Genomic DNA, 23,851 nt, shown 5'->3' with positions numbered 1-23,851 from the left:
ACTTTAAAGCTGTTGCTTTATCTTAAAAAAAAATATTTTCCATCGAGTTAGTAAAAAAAAAATGTTAAATTATTTAACAAGAAATTGGAAACAAAAATTATTAAAATGTGATCCAATAATTAAATAAAATATAATGAACAGAGAAATTTTATTTAATATCTATAATTTAATTACATTATTTTTTGCACATTTCCTTTTAAATTGCAACTTTTAGTGAATAATTATTTATCAACAGGAATTTCCATGTTTTGTTTGATGATCTAAATTGCATAGAAATTTTAAAACATTAACATTATTATTATTTTTTTATTTCTATGTTTTTTCTATTTGCTTATTTTTTTTTACAATGTAGTGTTTTGGCAAAAAAATATCGTCATGCAATTTAAATTAATGGAATAAAATGGGGGGGGGGATGCGATTTTGCGCAGAACACAAAAAATCCGAAAATGGTTCCGATTTCATCGAACTTGAGATGAAAAACGCACTTGAACACTCAATTTGGCGATAAGAAATCTTCATAAACACGGCAACCCTACCATCCATCGTTCGTTTCGCGGCAGACTTCAGGATCAACACGCAGAGAGAAGTGACTTTTTGAAAGTGAGCTGTTGTGCGCGTTGTAGTTTTCCGTGCGAAAAAGAGAGAATGTTTACGATTCGCAGCGAAGGTTTATCTCTTCAATAGGAAAGTGTCTAGACCTTTTCAGCCTGTTTCTTTTGGAGTGATTATACTTTTTCCTACATGCTGACAGACTAAGGTTCAAGTAAAAATCATGTTGACGTCTGGCAATCAGTATTTGAGGCCTGAATATTTGTCACCATTGCCGACAACGGTAAGGATCTATTTTGCTAAATTATAAAATTTTTTTAAAAAAGCTCTTTTATTAAAGTGTTTGAATTAAAAAAAAGAATAGTGCTTCGGTTGACAATCATAAATATAATCAACTATTCACTTCTTGTGGGTGCATTCACACCTTGCATGAACTGTCATTTATACCCTTGAGTAGGGGGGGGGGGGTTATCAAAATTAGTAACATTTTTTTCAGTCATGTTTTTGATTTTTCGAGTTAAATTTTTTAAATCGGTACAGTTTGTATTAAGATTACTTTAGTTTACTAACAATTAGGTAAATGTAATTTACTTAATGAAAACTATGTTTATCCGTCATGAAATGTGTCATTTTCACTAGTATTTAAAATACATTCAAAATTTTAATGTATGAAAATTTTATGACGCTGTCAGGTGTCAAATTCTAAAATATTTTATATTCAAGCATTAACGATCATTCTGGAATATTTTTCATTTTTGGATATCATCGTTTTTATACATTATACTTTTAAAGTTCCAAACAATTGTGTCATGCATAACAAAATATTGCCTTGTTCAAAAGTCGATAAAAATTCGTGATTTCAATATTGCTTCTTTTTCAAAAATTTTGTGTAACTTTTTAAAAATTAGTACATATTATCTTCATTTGAAAACGAATAAAGTTTTGTCCAAATGTTTGTTTTCTTCGTTAAAAAAAATGCTTTCATTCAATTTTACAGCCTTATTCAGCATAGAAATAAAGGAATTCAATTATCGAGTAAAAGAGGAGGGGGGGGGGCAGTGCATTGAAGGTCGAAATTTTGTAATTTAACAAGAGTTATTTACTTATATTTTCATTAACAGTTAACAAGCATTTCAAGAAGCAAAATTAAATTCTGATGAAAAAAAATGTCAAAACTTATGTTTCAAAACCATAAAAGAAATATGAAACTGAGCTTGTGATTACAAAAATTTTTTTTTAGTTCTTTCTATTTTATTTATTTTTATTTTCCTCAAAAGATAATGTTGTAGCAGTGAACAATTTCAACCAATTAAATGGTTTTCAAACACATCATATTATATGCTTTTTAAATTTATGACTTCATTAATTTATAATTTATGATTTGGTATTATTTGCTCTAGCCTTTCTTGTTTTCTCTGTCTCCAATTTATGAATTTGTTTAGGTAAACATTTTGATTTCATGTGTGTAACAAAAGAGAACTAGTATGATAAAAAAAATACTACTTTGTGCTTAATTTTTTAAGTTACTTATTGCTATATTTCTTTTATGACATTAAAATTTCCCAATTCCCCTCCGTCTCCTTAAAAATCAATTGCCTGAAAAGCATGCTATTAAGTATCTATCAATCACTAGCGCAGCCAGAAATACTTTCTGGAAGAGGTTTTTTGATTAAAAAAAACCTTCTAGAGAGTTTTTTAAGTCAAAAATGAGTTCTGGAGGGGGTTTTTTGATCAAAAATCCTTATGAAGGTTTTTTTTTTTTTTTTTTTTGATCAATTCAGCGCATTCATATAAATAAACTACTGGATTAGAATTTGCATTTATGTTAAAACCAATGGCTCTGGGGTTCCCCCCTCCCCCCTATTGCTGTGCCACTGCTGCTGTGTGATGTTTGAAATGGTATTACTTGATAGTTCACGGATTGGAAGAAAGCAAACTTTAATGCCTAATGAATATAAATAAAAATAAAATAAAATAAAAGTCTCGAATCAGACAGTAATAGAAAGATTTCTCTTTGTACCAACTCGGCAAGTGTTTAGTAGAATATAAAAAGAAAATCATCCGCAATAGAAGCTCACTCGGCGATTGCTGAGCCAGTTTGTTCATTAACAGCCGTTCGGTTGTGTTGAGTTATCTGCGTGCTGCATGTACATGAGTTAGTGCCGGCCTGATTAACGCACGGTCCAACGAGTCCGTGCACATGGGCACCAAAATTTTAGAGGCACCAAAAAAGGGCAATTTCTTTAGTTCTTCCCTTTTATGTAGAAGACTATAGTATTTCTTTGAAAACGCGCTGATTTTCTTGTTCATCAGGACCTGGGCATAATTTTGGTTGCTTTGTATTATTTGATTGTGTGGAGCCATGCGTATACGTAACCAACAAGCCTCTCAGGTTCGTCACTTCAATTTTTTTGGGGGACCCAAAGCCACTGCAAAGGAAGTCCATCAAAAGTCAACGACGCAATGAAAAAAATTTTACTGCCCTTTTGACCTAAATTTATTCAGAAAAATATCGCCGAATTGACCGAAATAACAGTAATATTTGAAATTCCTATTGTTACATGGGCAGTTTTGAATAGATTTTTTTTTTTTTTTTTGCACTCACTCCACAAAAAGTTCTTCCTGAAATGATAAAAATGTTTCTTAATCTCTAGTCTAAACGATCTTCACAAATAGAGCTGCAAGTCCTGCAATTGTAGACCTAAACCATGTGCCTGAACTTGAAATGAGAGTAAATGGTACTTATGACAATCGCTTGCTGGTATTAGGCTAATCCAGAGCAATCACAAGTTTTCGTTCGTAAAGGAAAAAAGGAAGACAGAGAAAGAATTCAACACTAAAAAAATGTGCCAGGTTCCCAGTACTAATGGGTGTAACGTCATACGAATTTTGATGTTTGTAGCATCATTGTTTTAAAAACTCAAATTGTTAGAAGAACCTTACACTGTGGTTTCAATAGATTTCAAAGCGCATGAGTAAAGATCCAAATCGGCGCAGAACACATGAACACATCTATCGGTATATAAAATAATGGAGACAAGGCACTTAGTATGCAGTCCTCGACATAAATACAGTTGAAGTCAGTTGTGACTCTGAATAGAATAGAATAGAACACATGAACTCTTATCAGCGAAAATCGTCCTTGGAGGCCGAGAGGTGGAAACTCTTGCTATGCAACACGTCCGAAAAATTCTCGTTCTGGGTTCGGACCCCACTCAAGTCATTTTTTCTCTTGGTGCAACAGAAATGTCTTGTTTGTATATTAAAATAAATAAATGATTGATGAACATTGGATGTTAAAAATCATGAACTTGATAAATCGTTCAAGAAAGTCAGATGAAAGCTTAATTTATGTAAGCATACAGAAAATTCCGGTGTAACCTTACGCAGAAATGAGTGAGACATTACGCTAAAGTTACATTACCATGGTATAACCTTTCACAAGCGATGTGTAACTTTACACAAGTTACATCAGTTAAGTTACTCCAGAACAGTGGAGGCAGCTAAGCTGCTGCCGATTTTATGAAGTAAGGATACACATTTTTTTTTTTTACAGCAAAGAAACGAGAGGAACAAACACAGTAAAATTTCCGTGAAACGAAAACCTCCTACAATTGAAAATTTGTTGCTATGACAATAACTGCCATATATGGACTCAACACTTTTATGTGTTCTAAAAACGCTTCAAATATTCTCCATACAGGAAGTTGTCTTGCTTCCTTACGACAAACATTTAGAGAAATTTCCTTACTAAAATTTCACATTTTCAATAAGTGCTATAAAGTCATATAAATAGCTAACACTCAATCCAGTGTTTTCAACCCAAGCTCTCCATATGGGGGAGGCTAGGGGTTACAACAGTAATGGACCCTGGAAAAGCCTATTTTTTTTATTTATAACCTTGAAAAAACTGGAAGATGACCCTGCTATAATTTCAGGGGTCACTATGGGATGTCTTGCTTTTAACCAGGGCTTAACTTACCTTCGAACTCACGGGAGCTCAGATCTTGCATTTATTTTCAATTTTATGTGAATTTTTATATATTGAATGAAATTTAGACTATTTACACATTGAAATAAGTTCTGAAGACTTAGAGCCACACTTCTTTTGTTTGAAATTGAGCCCTGCTTTTCACACCAGTGTCAATTTATGTGTTGGGGGTGCCCACTTTCCTCAAGAACAAGGAGCCCACCCAAAAAAAGATAAAAATACCCCTTAACCACACACCCCTAAAAATGTCAATGGTACTGTTTGTGCTTTTTGGGTCACCTTGGGCGCTTGGTGGGCACCACACCCCTGTGTATAGATTCTAAACTATCATAAATTTTAGGCATAATCTATGTCTACTAGCGTTTTCCACCTAAGGTTCGCAAGGAATTGAGTCTTATAATTGTACTAGTTATGTCATTAGTAAAAGTTAATACTAAACCATAGGTCACTTTAAATAGAATTAATAAAGTGTCCTATTATTTTAAATACCACATGCTGGTTATATTGAGTGTAAAGATTTTTCGACTTGGACAGTAAATTACGTGTATTTAAGCAGTTTTCTAAAAAATGATTCGAGTTTGCAGGAAAGAATAAAACTCTGATACTTTTCTAAATGCCATCATAATACATGCAGCTTTCAATTAGTTTCATGTAAAAAGAATTTTTGTTGTGTTCCTTATATATTATTTAATGTATTGACTAACATTTTGAAGAAAATATTTGTGCATAAACGTTATAACTTAAAACTCAACATTTTCAAAAGGTTTCCGGACGAATGAAAAGGCAGTGAAACACTGCTCAATGCAATTAAGTATTTCTCTCTGGTAGTTCATGATCTGTATAAACTTTCAATGCAGCGATTATCAACCTGTAAATCGTGCCCCCTCCCCCTTCCTGGGGGTCATGGTAACTCTAAAAGGGGAGGGGGGGGGCTCGAGCGGCAGTGAGTTCTAACTCACTTTGAGCTAAAATATATTACTATTTAGTGAAAGCAGGAGAGAGTCCGTGATTTAGTTAACAATATTTTCATCGGTTTAATTAAGATCCTTGTAGCTTTAGCGCTAAAATACTTAAAATTAATGCAATTAGTATTTATGTAATTTAAAGGGGGGGGGGCGGTAAAAATTAAGATTGTAAACTTAGTCGCAAATGCTAAAAGTTTGAAAAACGTTTGCTGAGTAAGTAATCTATAGAATCTGCTGAAATATATGCATATATCTCTTTTACAATCTTTCGTAAATTATTGTTTACAAAGCGAATAATCGAACTTTCTGGTTGATCAAAATGCTGCAAACCATTCGGCCGGAGCTTTTTTTTTTGTTTTGAGGAAAATAATCTTCAGACGAGTAATTTGGTTTTTCGCATATAAATTTCAATGATTTTAAGTAGTTTGGTTTAATTCAAAACAAATAAGAAACGTTAGAGAAAACATTTTCATTTATAGTTGGACGATATTCTTGAAGTATTTAGGCCGTCTAAACTTTCTCTCACACGGGGGAACGCACCTCTTATTAGAGGGTAGATGTTGTTGTTAGGCGGGAATGCGGGCGAGGTGAAAGATTATACCCCCCCCCCCCCCGAAATGTTTGATTTTTCATTGTAAAACAAATGCAAATCGGTTTTGAATCACTTTTTCTATTGGTGAGATCCCCAAACGCTTTTTTCCCTACTACAAGTAGATGTCATAGTTTTATGAATTATTTGTTCGACCAAAAAAAAAAAAAAAGAGTTCAGATTAATTTTGCCTGTTTAAATTCAAAAAACAGACATTTTGTCCAAAAAGGTTGTTTGATGACAATTAACTTCTAATTTACTTTTAAAAAAAGTAGCTTTGAAAGTAAAACATGAAATCTCATTTCATGTAGTAGATGCAACCTTGTTAATTAGAGATTTCATTCAGAGAATTTAGACAAGTGCTCAAGTTCACATCGTTTGCAATAGTCAAGTGTTGCAAAATGTTGTGTAGCATTATTAAGCATTATATCTCTTGTTATAATACACGGGAGGATGTTATGCGTTACCCCTTTTAGAATTTAAAAAAATGAGACACAAACTGTTGTGACACGGACACGGTGTCTTATTGTCGTGGTATTGCCTGGAAGGAGTTTTACTGATTTTCTCCCATTCAATGTGAAAATGCATTTATGCTACATAATGCAGAATTAAATTATTTTAACTATCACAATTAGTTGAAATTTGGAGATGACTAATGTTATAATATATATTATCATTTACTACTTTATATTGTAGTGTAATAAAGTTGCATGTGAGTAAAAGTGATTTTTGGGATACAACGTTATAATACAATGTCATTAAATTTAACTTGGTTGTATTTCAATAAAAAATAAATTATAAAAGTGTCTATTTTACCGCTTTTAAATGTAATAATAGTGTAAATGTAGTTTTGCTTGGAGTAGCACTGGAATTTGTGAAAGAGACTAAAATTTTAAGGAGTTAGCAAAAGCAAGCTAATCGCTTGCTAAGCTCAGTTAACAAAAAGTACGCTAATCACAACGATTTCATGAGCAAATCGCATTCAGTTTTCTTCTATGATCATAAATTTTCCTGTATCATACAAGATTCTATTATTTTGCACTTCATTATCTTTCGGCTGCAACGTCTTGCTTTTACAAAAGTCATATTTTGAGGGAATAATCTTGCTTTTCTTCGTAGTCTTGGAGGATAGGGATGTTATAATCGGATTAATCGGTATTATATTGGGAATTACATTCTGCGCCGTAAACATAATTTGCACTTTATTAGGATTTTCTGCAAGCATGTGTTTTGGAATTAATATTATCGGTTTAGTTTGCTACAGAGCAGTGTTCGCCAAAAAAGCGCTTTAATTTTATTAATTTTATCGCTAATCAGAGCGATCAGAGCCATATTTTTGTAGGAGATCACGGGAACTTTTAATTCTTGCGTTTCTATTCAACTTTACGAGAATTTTAACATCTTTGACAACATGCAAGCTATTTACGTAAAAAAAATCAAGTTTTACTGATTGCAGGACTCCCACTCTTTAGTAAGAAATTAAGCTCTGTCACAAATGATGGAGGCACCAGATCGCTCACGAAATATGGCCTAAAATGTTACATAGTTGAATTGAGTGCTTTATACTGAAGAAATTAGGAACCCTTTATATTTATATTATAGGATTTTTTGAGGTACGTTATACAGAATTAATTGACGTTTTTTTTTATTATCTCAGAAGCGTTTCATCGCTTAGAAAGATTGAAATGTTCGATTAAATTAAAGAAGATTTATAAAGATAAAAGAAGATGGAACACATAGATTTTATTGTTATTAAATCAAACCGACATTTATCGAAAATATATTTTCTGCTCTGATCTTCTACACCTAATCTAGTCCTAGAATGTTTTCTCTAAAAATCATTAATCTTGCTAAATAGCTACAGTGAAGGAAACATTGAGAGGGAGCGAGGGGAAAAAGAAATAATTTTATAGCACATGGCATTCAGTTCAATTAATGGAAGTATTACTGTTATTATTTGTTATGAAATGCAAAGTAACCCCATTTTGCTATTGAGCTAGGTTCAATTCTATGGTCTCGCCCCCCCCCCCCCCCGCTCCCGCAAGAAGGGCAGAGGGTATCACGACAATGAGATAGATTTATGCAAACAAACATTTCTTTTTACGAGGGCCGGCTGTAGTAGTTTTGCCGCCCCAGGCGATGCTGATAAGTGTCGCCCCTTCCTCTTAATAATAATAATTATATATATATATATATATATATATATATATATATATATATATATATATATTTATAATTATCTTAATCATCTAGTATACTCATACGTATTGCTGCAATATGAGCTGCAAAGGAAAAAAAAAACTGAGGAATGAACTTCAGTTTTTCATTATTTTTTGTCTTTTTTGCTTCTTTATAACTTGTTGTCCCTAAAATCTGCTGCCTTAGACGATGGCACAGGTCGCCTACTCCAGGAGCCGGGCCAGCTTGTTACATAGATTCTAATTACTTTTTAGGTCATCATTCAGGATTCTAATTACTTATTAAGTCATCATTCAGATGATTCAGGGGCAGTACCTGCACGCCTCACCTTGGTCTTTTAAATTCACTCGTGCCATTCAATGCAGAATAATATATCAGAAAAAAAAAAAAAAAAAAAAAAAAAAGGTTTTTAATGATTAAGGCTGTGCACGATTTAAAATAAGATTTTAATTGATCGTGTCCTCTAACTGTCTGAAAGATAAAGTTATTCTTTCAAATTATTGATTCATGTATCAGTACTGAAAAAACTTTTTAGAGGATTTAAGGAATATCTAATTAATTATTAAATATTAAATGCTCTACTACATTTCAAGATTTTCTTGTTTTGCTCTTCAACATGCAAAAAGTGATTGGAGCTGAAACGAGAGAAAAAAAAATAAATAAATCGAAGGGAATATGATTGAACTTGGGGGTAGGGGAGAGAGTGATTGGTTTTATCCCCTTTACTCTGGTTAGAAGAGGGAAAATTCTGTGGATCGGAAGGGAGATATCCTGTAGGGTATATGTGCATACTTTTATCTTTTCGTTCCATAAATTTCAGAATTTCTTTCGGTAAATCGAGATTTTCCGCCTCACAAAAATGTTACATTCGTCGCGCCTCTGCGCAAAATTTGAAAACAAAAGAAAAGGAAGAAATTACCTTTTTTTTTCTGAAAATACTATTTCTACTCCAAACATATTTGATAATAATGATTTTATCACCAAGTTTTGACCTCAATTTTTTTAAAAGCATTTTACTACTCTTGATCGAAATTGAGCTCTAAAAAACAAAAACGAAAATTTACAATTTTTAACCATTATCGTAATTTAACTTTTCTACAAAAGAAATAATTCATTCACTCTGAATCATACCAATTCTAAAATTCTATAAACTGTTTTTTTTTATTATGGAAACAAGGGCGCCACGAATGTAGATTTTCGGAAGGGGGGAAATTCTCAAATTACTGAATAAAAATTCGAGCTTTGAATGATAAATTGCGAGCATGCACAGATGCTTTACATACATAGCTTCTAAGGAGAAGGAACAATGATTAACATTAAAAATAATTTCATAAATAAAAATAAAGAAATGATCTCGATGTCACACAAAATTGTCCCTAAATTTTCCGAATCATCTGCAACATTAACCGGAAAGGACATTTTTGGGTGATCAGTCACATTTCATCTGCGCGCTCGAGCACCCTTCTATGGAAAGCGGAAAATTCAAATCTCAAATCGTCCAGAATTCATCCAAAACTTAAGAAATGCCTGGCGAGTGAATAAAAGTGTTGTCGTCTTTCCTCCTCCCCTTCTTTCCTCCGAAGCTGCTCCTCCGCGTTGCACTGCGCCACCTAGCGATAGCGTTTTCGACTTACTCACACACTGTGACTGAGAGTACGAGACGCCAACGGAAGTGATGTAAGGGATGTGTACGCAGCGTTATCATTTATTCAACTATTCAACTTGCTAATCTGTTTATCATGCGAAGACGCAGAATTGAAGCAAAAAATGATGGTAATTGACTAAGTTTGATTATTTTCATCACCTTCTAGTCGGATAGCAACTGCTCGTAATATTTATTTGGCCCTAAGTAATTGAAGTATTTCAACATGGGTGAAGATAGCGACATGCATGACGAGGACTTGGAATGTTTACCTGATATATTTGGAAACATAAATGGTTCTGAAGAGAATGCAGTTTTCGACGTTTCACCGAAGGATATTGTTTGGGCCGAATTCAGAAATTTGTACTGGCCTGCTCTTGTAAGGCAGGTTTTTAAGAAAGACAAAAAGGTATCAATTTGGTACCTTGATTCGCCAAGAAAATGCTTCAAGTTACCTATGAAACGAATTAGAAATTTTAAGTGCCCCGACATTAGTGCCAAAATAAGAAAAGAAGCAGAATGCAGCAACGTGAAGCAGAAGCATGAGAGCACCGTCTTTAGGACTTTGGATTACATGAGACGAAAAGCAAATGGTGAGCAAATTGATCCTGCAAAATTTTTCGACATTAATTGCCCCTATCTCGTACTTCATCACTATCCTTTAGTCAATGAGGTGAGTGACTTGTCCAGTTCTGTGGAGGAGCAGGGGGACACATTTGATGAAAACGAACCAGAGGAGGACCTGGAGGACTTTTTTCTTAAAAAATCAGAAGACAGTGATAATTTCAATGAATCACCAAATGAAGAAACTGCGGCAATTGTTTCTTGTGTCTTGTCAGGAAAGATCGACAAGCACTTACTGAGAGTGCGATCTAAAAAAGTCAGCAGTCGGTGGCAAAAAGTGTACGATGAAACAGTCGATACCAAAGCACTGATGTTTACTGTGAGTTATGCTCCCGTACAAAGCTTCACAGCTTTGAAAGACATGTCAACCCACTTGATGAAACTATTTGAAAGGGACGTAGGCGGCTATAAGGATGAAATGGTCACTTATGTCACCTCCGTATGGCTGCCAGAAGCAATAGAAAGAGCGCAGTCATTATTAAGTGATGATTCTGTTGAAAATGATGAAAAAATTGATTCAACACCCCCTGATAAAATTCCCAATGCATCAAAATCAACCAAAAAACCTAGCAAGAGTAGACCGTATAAAGATAGAAAATACCTTCAACCTAAGCAAGCTAAACGCAAACTTAAATTTGAAAAAAATCGTGTTTTCGAAGGCAATGACACGAAGGAGGGAGATCAGTCATTTAGTGGTTATAATACGTCCGAAATTTTAGATGCTCATGATGAACAAAGTATTAAAATTAAAATTTCTAAGAAAAAGAAGGGTGTGGTAGAAACGAATCCTTCTGCTCCAAGTGTCGATGAAGGGAAGGATAGTCGAAGCCGACGAAATCGGGCAAGAGTTTGTTATAAAGAGTAAATACGGTTAAGAAATATTGCTAATAGTGAGACTTATTGAGTGATTGAGAGAGAATTTAAATCTTGTTAAGTTGTTTGTGAAATTGTTCATGTGTTAAAAGTGTTTTAAAACTAAAATTATGAAGAATTAATTTTTTTTATGAAGAAACATGTTTTCAAAGAACAATTCTGAGAAGTATTTTTGATGAATAACTTTTACTATTGGCTTCAATATAATGTAAGTTATTATGGCATTCCAAACTATGACTAATAGCTTCGAGCTTTTTAAATAGTTTTAATGTTGTTGGTGCTCAATTTGTCTGCCTCATGATCACAGTCATATTTCATGTTAGCTCGAGCTGTATATTAGCAGTAGTGATGATGACAAGAATGTGATACAATTGTTTTAAAAAAAGGACATGTCTATTTTTTTAAAAACTTATGAGCACGAAATGACTTTACAAAATTCATTTCTACTGGTAAGTACTATACTTGATTATTTTAAAACTTCATGTGGTAAACATTGTGTCAGGTTAAGTTTTATTTTCTTTTAATTTTTTACTTTGTTGTTAAAAGTCGTTTGTAGAAGCATATCGCACATTTAAAAAAAGAGTGCCACAATACTTTATTTTTCTTTTTCTTTTTTTTTTACTCAAAGAACATTAAAGGACATTATTTTCTTTTGAAAATGATAACAGATTTTTTGTTCTCATATTTACCACCAGAAGGCACTGCAAACTGATTTTTCTTAATGCAAATTGCCTGAAGAGTTCAACTTCAAACGCTTCTCCTGTAAAACTTAATTTTTTCGTATTGTGTTACTCTTTTTCCAAATGAGCGATGCATAAAACTAGAGACATACCAGGTAGCACTTTGGCCGAGTACTCGGCCTTTCACTACTCGGCAGAGTACTGAGTTACCGAGTACTCAGCCTTTCACTACTCGGCCAAGTTACCAAGTACCAATTATGTTTTAAGAAGAACCTCTGACACACGTGATGAATTTTGAACTTATTGGAATAGTAGTATAGACCTCGTTGTCCATATAATAGTTTTTAAAACTAAATTCCTGCTGAAATTTAATTACGCATTATATAAACAATTTTGTTTGTGTCAAAAATTTTACAAAAAAATTATTTTTAAAAATAAATGAATAAAAGGTATGATTAATCAAGTTGGAATTAAAACAAATTACATACCAATCAGTTATAGTTCTAGTCCGCCAAACATAAATAATTTTTAAAAGCAGATAAAATAAATGTGCAGGAACATTGCAGACATGTGTTTCTGCCCCCCACCCCCACCCCGTTACAAGGAACCTCTTTTTCAGTGCATAACATGTGAGCTAAAGAATTTAAAGACATTCGACAAAAAAATCTTACTTTTGTCGGATGCCTTTAAATCCACGAGCTCCCATTTTGTGCATTGAAAAAGGAATTCCTTGTAACACCAAAACACGTGTCTGCAGTGTTCCTGCAGTGTGCTTTTTTATTGTTGTTTGATTTCCTTTTATTTTTTTAAGCAAAGGCATTTTTATAACTAATTTTTGTTTGTAGCAAAAATCCATTTTTAGTATAAAAATTTCATATTTTCTATACTTATACCTTTTTTTGCATAATTTTTAATAAATAAGTTTTATTAACTTAAATAAGTTTTATTAACTTTGGGGACATTAAAATAAAGATTTATTCCATTGAAGCATTACAAACTTCATTATTCTCAAAATTTAAATTTGACTTATAAATTCTAATTGTAAATGATTGCAGAATATAATACTTGCCCTTTTTTATAAACTTTAGTATCTGCCTTGGACAATATCCTTTTTTTTTTTTGCAACTACTCGGCATTGGCCGAGTACCAAGTACTCGGCAAATTGGCCGAGTACCAATTAGTTACCGAGTGCTCGGTACGTCTCTACATGAAACTTGTTACTTTTTCTCCCTTTTTTATTTTTTTGTGATTTCAATGTATCTATCACTCACTACAAATTTTGCCGTTGGCCACTATCAAGGACTTCTAAATTTTCTGTTGCCGTATACCTGTAGATGTCCACAATCATTTTAAGCAATTTTTTTATGGTCACTAAGGTGGAAAATAAAACGAAGTTGGCAAACCAAGTGACATGCATACCTTTAACCAAAAGTATTTATTTAGAGGGGCTAAACAATATGTTCTTCCTTAAGATGTTTTTCTTTTCAGGTTTTTTTTGTTCATCATTGATAAAAACTTTTAAAAAATCATCTCAGAATTAACATCCCATTCTCTCAAAATATTTATGTGTTGCTGTATATGATGAAACTTTTATCAAGTACCTATTAATATTGGAAATGGCACAAAGCGCAATTTGTCCGAAGCGTGGATACTAAGTTTTGGCCAACTAATGGCTGAAGCTTCGGCTGCTCTGTATGCTGCATTTTAGCATTTAAATATACAATAAATGCATACAACATCATGTAATGTTGTATATACTTTACTACTCTTAATTTTTTCAACATTTTCAGCTTGACTTTTTTTTAAAAATTAATACGTATCACTAGTTAAGATTTTACTTTGCACTGGTACTACCAGAAAAGCATGTTTTCATTTTTTATTTGGATAACGAATGTAAAGCACTATTTGGAATACTTACTCTACAATTAAGTTAATGTTTACAATAAACAACTAATATGATCAAATATTAATTCACAGAATTATCCAATAATATAGTACCTTGTATTTAAGTTATGTGTTAATATTAATGTAATATCTAAACATTTTTAATGCAAAATGTTTCAATTTTTGATGACTTTGTAAAAGTAATGAACATTCTTTCCCATTTGTCTAACATTTAGTATTTATTTTTAGAGAAGGATTTAACTATGCACAAGTTAAAATACGTTGATAGATTAATCCATCTATTTAAAAAACTGAAATATTGTACATATAAGTATTAAATAAAATGTAATTTTAAAAGAAAGTACTTAATGATGCCCATTAGTTGTATATACACCCGTATATATAAATAACATCACTATTTTATATAAGTTTCGAACAGGGGCGTAGCTAAGGGGGGGGGTTTTGGGGACAACCCCCCCCCCCGAAAAGTTAGTCTCAAAAAAAAAAAAGAGAAAGAAGAGAGAAGAGAAAGAAAAAGAAAAGGAAAAAATTCCAAGCGATTATACATACATATATATATATATATATATATTATATATATATATATATATATATATATATATATTATATATATATATATATATATATATATTATATATATATATATATTATATATATATATATATATATATATATATATTATATATATATATACAGTCGACTCTCGATATCTCGACTTCGCTGAACTCGAATTTCCGCTTATGTCGAAGTTTTTGGATGGTCCCAAACTTCTGCTAATGTTCTTAATGGTTTTTTTTTCGTTAACTCGAAGTTCACTCCGCTTATCTCGAAGTTTGAGACAGACATCTCTTAACATTTATTGTCCTGATTATCAGTAGCGAAACCAACTTGACCGTAAAATGACGGAGAAAATTCTGCTATTTTCACCACCTGCTCCCTTTTGTTAGGGCTTTGAAGACGGGGGCGTAATTGACAGGTCGCCACCTCTTTTGACGAGAGAAAGAGCTAAAATGCACTCGTTCACGCGTTGCTTGTTCACGCTTCGATAAGTTCTTTTCAGTGGCTCTGTTAGAAGGAGTACAAAAGGGAGATAGACCAGACGTTGATAAGGGATTAGCAAGAAAGAGAGCACGTGTAATACCCCCTGGGTGAGGGCTAAACCAGTTAGTGACCCACCAATTGAACTTGGAACTGCTCACTTGAAGCTTCGCTGATCTCAGCTTTTTAGCACTCATAGCATTTAGTAAATGATTGCATGCTCAGCGTTTTGAAAAATGAGTAAGAGAAAGCTAAAAATTTTAACTATTGAAGAAAAGGTCGATTTAATTAAAGATGTAGAGAATAATCCTACCGTTAAGAAAAAGGACTTGGCCCTGAAATATGGCATACCGCCGAATACATTATCGACAATAATGTCGAACAAAGAAAAAATATTAGAACATTACGAAACAAAGGGCGGTTCTGCAAATCTTAATCGTAAAAAAATTAAGGAGTGCACATACACCGACATTGAAACGGCACTCTTGAAATGGTTTAAGAATTATGAGCATAAGCGGACTGAAATCCCTGTGAGTGGAATTCTCCTTCGTGAAAAAGCACTTGATTTTGGCAAACTCCTTGGACACATGGACTTTGTAGCAAGCAGTGGATGGCTCGAGAGGTTTAAAGCTCGTCATAACATAGTTTTTCGGAATTTACATGGAGAAGCTAAAGACGTCCCGGAAAGTCTTTGTGAAGAATGGAGAATAAGACTTCCCACCCTACTGTTTGGTTACAAAGCATCAGACGTCTTTAATATTGATGAAACTGGATTATTCTACAAATGTGTTCCCCAAAAAACTTTAATGTTCAAAGGAGAGTCCTGCGCTGGAGGAAAAATGAGCAAAGATCGCTTAACTGTTCTTGTTGGTGCCAATGCTGATGGATCAGAAAAATTACCCCTCTTAGTTATTGGTAAATCGAAAAACCCACGTTGCTTTAAAAACGTCAAATCTTTGCCGGTAAATTACAAAAGCAATAAGAAATCCTGGATGACCAGCGAGCTGTTTGAAGAATACGTGAGAAAACTTGATTTGAGTTTTCATAAAAAATCTCGAGAAGTTTTGCTGTTTGTGGACAATTGTCCAGCACATCCAAAGTTAAAAAATTTAAAGTCAATTAAGCTTGAATTCTTCCCACCAAATACAACGGCAAAACTTCAGCCAGCTGATCAGGGAGTAATTCGTAATTTAAAAGTGCATTATAGGAAACGAGTAATTAGAAAGCTCATCAACGATATTGAAAATAATAAAGAGCATACAAATTCCATATCGGTATTAGATGCTCTTCGAATGGTTTTTAGTGCCTGGCAAAATGATGTTTCCCAAGACACAATTGCTCATTGTTTTCAGAAATGCAGATTCTTTCCTTCAAGTGCTCCCAATATTGTTGATGAGGTTAACGAATGTTTGGACAACGAGTTCAGAGATGTGTTTCAAGAACAATCATTGGAACTTTCTGACTTCGTAAACGTTGACTCCGAGCTCATTACCTGCGGTGAACTTTGCAATGAAGATATTATTGCAGAAGTAACAGCTAAAGAAGATGGTACGGACAATGAAGAGAAAATTGAAATTTCTGAACATAATGATTTGCCAACAAATGCAGATGTTAGTAATGCACTATCGATTATTCATCGTTCTATTGAAAGTCGGGGAAAATGTTCCACAGGATATATTCAATGCCATGAGTAAAATTAATGATTTCATACATAGCAGAAATATTAATTCAAAAAACAAGCAAGTATAAAGCAATATTTATTAAATGTGAAGTAAGAAATACATTTTTTTATTAGTAATATTATTTTTGCTTATGTTCTTCAAGTTTTACACACTTTTGTATTTTTTTTTTTGGGGGGGGGGGGGGGGGAAACTAATACAAGTTTTCTCTCCTATCTGAGCATTTATGTGTGGTTTTGTTTAATTACTTTTACAATTGTTTCAAAAGGGAAATAACAGTTAGTTTTCGGTATCTCGAACTTCGGCTATGTCGAATCTTTTTCTTGGTCCCTCGTACTTCGAGATATCGAGAGTCGACTGTATATATATATATATATATTATATATATATATATATATATATATATATATATTATATATATATATATATATATATATATATATATTATATATATATATATATATTATATATATATATATAAAAGAAGTAACCCCCCCCCCCCCCCCGAAAGTCGGGTCTAGCTACGCCACTGGTTTCGAAGCTAGAAAAATGTGAAGAATGTTTAATGCGGTACATTTTTTTATATCGTTTCATTTTAAAACTTAAGTTTTTTAATAAATTTATAAATCAGATATATCGTAATGTTTTTTCATAAAAACGCATTGCTAATAAATGTTTTATTGATTATTGAATGAAGGGAGTCCCCTCTTAAGGGAGCCAAGAGAGCCAAACAAACTGGTAGCTAATGTAGAATTAGCACACCAGATGAGTGACCGCAGCAATGGTGCGATAAGAGGTTTTTCCCCTCCAGCTCAGGTGATTCCTATTCCTGGCTGATAAGTGCTAAAAAGCACGAAACTAGTCTTCGGATGGAATAACTGAGCTGGTGGTGTATTTTTAAGCATTTCTGTCTTAGCCCTGGCTTAGGGCGGTAATTTACTACAAAATATCGGTTATGATTTATCATAAAGTACATCTTTGATTTATTTTATATAATAATAATAATTATGAAAGTAAAATCCCCAAATCGCAGCTCATGATTTGGCCAGGGCGAAGCTTTGTTCCATTTCTAGTTGTTATATGATGTTAAAGTTTTATTGGGATAAACTAACCAAGAAGCAAACTGTCCAATTTGGTTGTAAAAGAAAGTCGGCCGATCAAAGCTAATAATGTGTTACTACAATTTCTCCATTTATTTTTACTTGAAAATTATTTTAGGCCTATTAAATACAAACAAATAAATTTGCATATGAAATAATTATAAAAAATGTCAAAAAAAGTTTTAAAACTTTCAAAATGTTGCTTTAATTTGTTTCTCTTTCCACGAAGCTTATATTTTTCTTCAGTTTTTGTGCAAAAGATGACACAAAATCTGACACTTCTGTCTTCGTCCAACAAAAGTTAGTCTATCTGTTTGTTGTGTTTTGCGTGAGGTAATTTTTTTTGTTTTGATGTATCTCTTCTTGTCAAAGAGTAAGTAACACTTCGTCTAGTTATGATAGATAATATGTGAAATACACCGCCAGCTCAGTCATTTCCAGCCGAGGACTGCAGTTTCGTACTTATTAGCACTCATCAGCCCGGCATAGGAAAATGACTGAGCTGGAGATGGAAAACCTCTTAAGGAAGCCAAGAGTGCGAAACAAACTGGTAGCTAATATAGAATTAGCAGACCAGACGAGTGACCGAAGCAATGGTTCGGTTCAACTCGAAGAATGAACGCGAGGCAAGGTATATTCAGTAAATTACCGCCATTAGCCAGGGCTAAAGCCTTTGTTTCGCACTCTTGGCTTCCTTAAGAGGTTTTCCATCTCCAGCTCAGTCACTTTCCTATGCCGGGCTGTTGAGTGCTAATAAGCACGAAACTGCCGTCCTTGGCTGGAAATGACTGAGCTGGCGGTGTATTTCACGTATTTCTGCTTTAGCCCTGGCTAATGGCGGTAATTTACTGAATAGATAATATGCCTAAATAAATATTTCCTGACAATGATAGTTGGTAAAAAGTCTTCCACTACAGTATGGAACACCAAAGCCAGAATGCTCACAACCGCAACCTTTCCGGATTTCGGAAATTTTTCAGATTTTGAATTCCAACTCAAAAAATAGTGAAACTCTTCCCGTTCTGCAATATTTGTCTGATTATAAGTTTTTCCTGCTTCCACTAATGTTCGCGCTAAATTTCTTTTATTTCGTAATGCCAAAACAAAAGTTGTAGATAATTTACAGGGGCGTATAGTTCACGGATGTTGCTTTTCATTATTATGAAATGTGCCAATCAATATAATAAATAAGTCATACTATTACTAAGAATCATTTTGGACTTTTGTTCAGTAGGCTTTGTATTGCATACTTATGAAAAGAAAAAAAATTATCATTAAACGAAAGTGGATGCTAAAAGATTGCTGCACAATTAAAGCAAAATGCATATTTTCGCATAATATGTGATAACAAAAAAGTTTTTTAAAAAAAGCTGAATTGAAAGTACTATGTTTTAAAAAAATGATTGGCGAAAGTTAACAATTTTCAAATCTTAAAAACTGAAAAAAATAGAGAAAAATATTTTTTGAAAAAATAAAAATAAATTAAAAAAGTATATTAAAGTAAAAAAATTCCAGATTTTGCAATTCCAAAATTATGATCACGTACTGTACTGCATAAACTCAGTTTGATTCTCCATTAATTACTTTAAATAATAAGCATGCAAAGTAAAGATTGAAAGAGTAGCAATCGGTTGCTTAAATTGATCTGCAAAACTGCAACTTAAGAAACCATTTTAAATCTCTGAGTTTCTTATCAGCCTTATACATAAATCTGTGTAAAAAGCTTTTCCTTCTGCAGCTCTTGTATAGGCTCTAATATCTTACAGTGAGAGGTGAACATTTTCAGTATTTTGCAATTTCTGTCTTTAAAAAAAATGTTGACACGGAACAAAATAAGAGTTTAAAAGTAAAAGGAATAAGTAAGCAGTAAATGTTTGAAGTATGGGAAAAGCACAAATAATAGGATTTTTTTATGAAACTTGTAGCATAGCTCATGTCTCTTATAATGAAAAACATAATTAAGTAAAGTGAGATAATTTTCTGTAATTTTATTCCTTAAGCAATAATTCTGTGCATTTTATGTATTTTTTCTATTTTTGAAAATTTTGCAGAAAAAAGTTTTTATGTTTTCTTTGGAATTGAATTTGAGGCACAGCGTTTTTTACATTAAAAAAATATTCAGGTGAAGATTTAAAATGTGTTGTGAAATTATTTCGACTTATTTGTATCGATATTTTAATTCCTTGCATTTTAAATGTTTATCAATTTGCATTACTTACTTAAGAATATTAATAAGTTATTATTATTTACTTACCTTTGACACAAAAATTTTCTTAATGCATAGATTGGTTAATTTTGTTCTATCATTAAAAAGTGTTTTAAAATTTATGTAGGAATTTACATTAAAAAAGTTCAATGTTTTTGGATCAATGTGTCGTTACCATCAATATGTTATGTTTTCTCGTTGTTGACGCTACACTACTGTGTACACATTAGTATAAATTTGAGGCATTAAAATAGGGAACAACATATAGAAAACTGGGAGTCGAAATAAAATATTATTTTTAATATAATAATGTAACTTTCAATTTGTTAAAAAATATTTTTTTAATTTCAGTTGGATGCTAAGAAGAGCCCTCTTGCTTTGCTTGCCCAGACATGCAGTAATATTGGTGCTGATAATCCAAATCACAAGCCAATTATTTCTGGACTTGAAAAATCAAAAGATAATGATTCAAAAAAGGACAAATCTCCTGTTGTTATCAGTGATGAACTCAGTAATAGCAAACCTTCTTTTAAGCCATATGAATCTGTGATAAAGAAAGAGGATATTTCTTCTGAAATTAATGGCAAAAAAACACCAAATTCTAAAAGAAATTCACCATCTGTTGTTAATCAAAACTCTCCTGCAATCAGCACTGGTTCCTGTGGTAAAAGCTCTCCAACAACATCTGACAATGGAAGGAATAGTGCACATAACGTAAACAAATCTGATATTGGTGTGTCTAGATCTCTCACATCACCTTGCACATCTAGTGTAACATCTACCACTCTGTGCTCCAGTCAAAACACGCTTAGTGGACTTGGTTATGGATCTTCATCTGGTCTAAGTTTAGATTTAGCAAGAAGTGATCCCATCAAAGAAGGTTTGTCTCACTTAGGCCTAAATGCTTATAAAGCTTTAAATGGCTTAAATCCATTATCTAATTGCACTGGATGTCCAATGCCTGGGCATCCAATGGATGCTTACCAAAGCAGTGCTCAAAGTAATTTACTCAAAGCTGGTACTTATCCTTTAGGAGCATCAGCATTATCTCCATATGTTGGTTATGCTCGAGTTAAAACTGCAACTGGTGGTACTACTTTAGTGCCTGTTTGTAGAGATGCCAACTGCACAAACTGTCAATTCAGTATGTATAGTGCTCAACGAGGCCCTTGCCCAAGTGGTTGTACTCAGTGTACTCATGATCGATTAGGTACCTCACTATCTGGTTTAAGTCACGGACTTGTTCCTGGTTTGACTGGTTCTGCTGCGGCTATGGCTGCTGTTGCTGCAGCTGGTGGTATGCCTGGTTTATCATATCCTCATTCTATGATGGCAAGACCTAATGTCTGCAGTTGGGTTGTTGGAGACAATCTGTGTGGTAAAATATTTAATTCAGCTGAAGAACTGCTACAGCATGCTAAGACTCATACTAGCCTATCAGACTCTGTTTTGCCACTCATATCACCAGCATTCTCTTCGGCAAGTCTCAGTGCGGCGTGTCATATGCACTACAGTTCTGCAGCATCTTTGACATCTCCAGCTGGACTCAGACGGACATATCCTACTAGCTTGAGTCCTGTTAGCTCCTTGTCTGCAGCTAGCCGGTACCATCCTTATAAACCACCTTTTTCAGGACTTCCTGGTGCTCCTTTACCACCACTTGGACATCCGAGTTTAGGCATGTATTATCCATATGGTTTGTATGGACAAAGGTTAGGTCCTCCTGTGCATCCATAATCCTTATGTTATGTGTTCGTCTCTGCAGGTTTTGTGACATACTGTTGAAATATGTTGTTTTTCGTTGACTGTTAGAAGTGTAAAATTCCTATGAACAAACAAAAGTAAAAGCATTAATTCCGTATGCGTGAAAATATTTAAATTATGTAAAATAGCAAATTTTATTTCATTTTGTTGCTAATATATTCAAAATTTCACTGTAATACGATAATAGTATTTGTTTCCTTAATTTTAATTCTCTGTTAATGTACTGTTGTATGAACTTCATCAAATTCAGTTTTACATTTAGTTGCACCTAAAAATGAAACAACTTTTTTCCCTTTCACTCAGTTATACTGATATAGATATTTTGTTAATTTACTTCATTTTTTCCTTTAAGGGAGTAAGGTATGTTCCAATAATACTTAATGTGTAAGCACACATGCACATCAGGCTGTATTCAACAAATTTTATGAATGATTAGTGCATGTTTTATTTAAATATATACAGAGGCCTGATTTTAAAACCTTGTTATACATTTCATTCTTCATTGTATAAAATCACATTTATTCAGCAGCAACAAAACTCATTCTTGAAATGAGAATTTTATTGTGTGTGATCTCTGATCATTATTTTAACACTGTTATTTAATATAATGTTTGCTGCTGTTTACTGCACAGGAATTTAAGTGATTAACTTATTCTCTGAAACTTAATTTTGTTTAAAAAATAATATGCAGTGAAAATTCTCTATCTGGATGCTATTAGTTGAATCTTCTGATGCCCAGATCTATTGCGAGATGGTTTGAAACAAAATTTCTTAACGTTTTGTTAGGCATGTGAATAGTTCATTTCAGAAGCCCATTAGTTCTTTTTACTATTTTTTAGCGTTTTGGAATTTTTTAGCAGATGAAGTTGTCAACAATTAAAACTGTACATCTGCTGATGGATTTCTGAAATGAACAGTTTATCCTCAGTGAATACATATTTGGTAAATTGTGTTTTAAAGTAAAATTTTTAAAATTTTATCTTGTCACATTTAGCTGTAGTGGCTAAATATTGTTTCATTTAACAAAATATATCACACACCAAGAACAACACTGCCACATCTGCAAAAACTACTTTTCCAGAAAAATCAATTTGAATGTAATCCGCCTTAGCTTAAATTCTTATAGTAACACACTGACGCATCTCAAAAAAAAAAAAAAAAAATTGAAAGTTAACTTGAAGTCTGAAATTTTGAATTCAAATTATGTTTTTTCGCAATCGCGAGTTTTGGCAGGATCCTGCTCATTGGGGGCTATTGTTTCTAGAAACGTCTCCTGTTCCCCCAAGCCTGCCCCTCCTCCTGGGCGGTTACGTGTGCATAGTTGTGTGTGTGGATGTGCATGCATGTGTAGGCTTGTGTGTGTGCATAGACCTGTATGTATGCACATAGGCGTGTGTGTATGTGTGTAAAAGCTTGTGTATGAGCGTGTGTGTAGGACATGGATGCCATCGACCAGGAGAAACTGATTCCAGGAGGCAGTTCTCGGAGCAGCGCGTGCAGAGGATGGTGGGCGGTGGTGCCGTAGAGCCCCTGGTCTAAGCTGAAAAAGGCACGGACATCAAAAACTGTCAAATGATAACAATAAGCAATTGTGATTGCTCAAAAAAAAAAGTTTAATTTATTTTTCATTTGTTGCTGTCTTGCATTTTAATAGAACTAATAAAAATGCACCAGGATATGTATCTAACTCAAAATTGACAATTTTTGATTTGTGATGGTCAGTCTTGCATAATATAGACGAACGCAGTAACGGCGTTCGCAGAAAAGTTTTGGCTCTGCAGAAATTATTTAAAACTTTAATTATTTTTTTTTTTTTTAAAAGGGAAATTTAAGAAAATCCCAGTTTATTTCTGTTGAAGACTTTTTTCAAAAGCCTTTTAAAGCACATGTGTGAAAATAATGGTTTTGGCAGTTTTCTTCAGTTGGTGATAAATGAGCACAAACTATGCTTTTGTAAAAATAAAAACAAAAATGTTTAAAAGCACTCTTTTTTGTCTCTTTCATATTTTAATATAAATTTAATTCTTTTTTCAAGGGTGAATTAGGC

At 33.2% G+C, this 23,851-nt stretch overlaps 1 protein-coding gene across 3 annotated transcripts; it reads left to right on the top strand.

Annotated features, from left to right (window-relative positions):
- The first annotated feature begins 613 nt into the window (after nt 1-613).
- Nucleotides 614-23,577, top strand: LOC129222115 (zinc finger protein Noc-like). Of its 3 annotated transcripts, none has more exons than XM_054856560.1 (2): nt 614-832; nt 20,392-23,577. In XM_054856560.1, exons 1-2 carry the CDS (start codon nt 773-775, stop codon nt 21,775-21,777), a joined length of 1,446 nt encoding a protein of 481 aa, XP_054712535.1. In that variant the 5' UTR covers nt 614-772; the 3' UTR covers nt 21,778-23,577. The 3 variants fall into 3 exon arrangements, with proteins under 3 accessions (XP_054712535.1, XP_054712537.1, XP_054712536.1); XM_054856562.1 differs by lacking the exon at nt 614-832 and adding an exon at nt 9,965-11,881; XM_054856561.1 differs by lacking the exon at nt 614-832 and adding an exon at nt 11,530-11,640.
- The last annotated feature ends 274 nt before the right edge of the window (nt 23,578-23,851 follow it).

Source organism: Uloborus diversus, chromosome 5 (genome assembly GCF_026930045.1).
Source record: "Uloborus diversus isolate 005 chromosome 5, Udiv.v.3.1, whole genome shotgun sequence".
NCBI lineage: Eukaryota > Metazoa > Arthropoda > Arachnida > Araneae > Uloboridae > Uloborus > Uloborus diversus.
This window is presented reverse-complemented; position numbering and strand designations above follow the sequence as displayed.

What these genes read in the sequence shown, in the direction of transcription:
- LOC129222115 (XM_054856560.1), top strand. Translation starts at nt 773, where the DNA reads ATGTTGACGTCTGGCAATCAGTATTTGAGGCCTGAATATTTGTCACCA. An exon ending in TGTCACCATTGCCGACAACG is followed by an intron (nt 833 to 20,391) that starts GTAAGGATCTAT and finishes TTTTAATTTCAG; the next exon opens with TTGGATGCTAAGAAGAGCCC.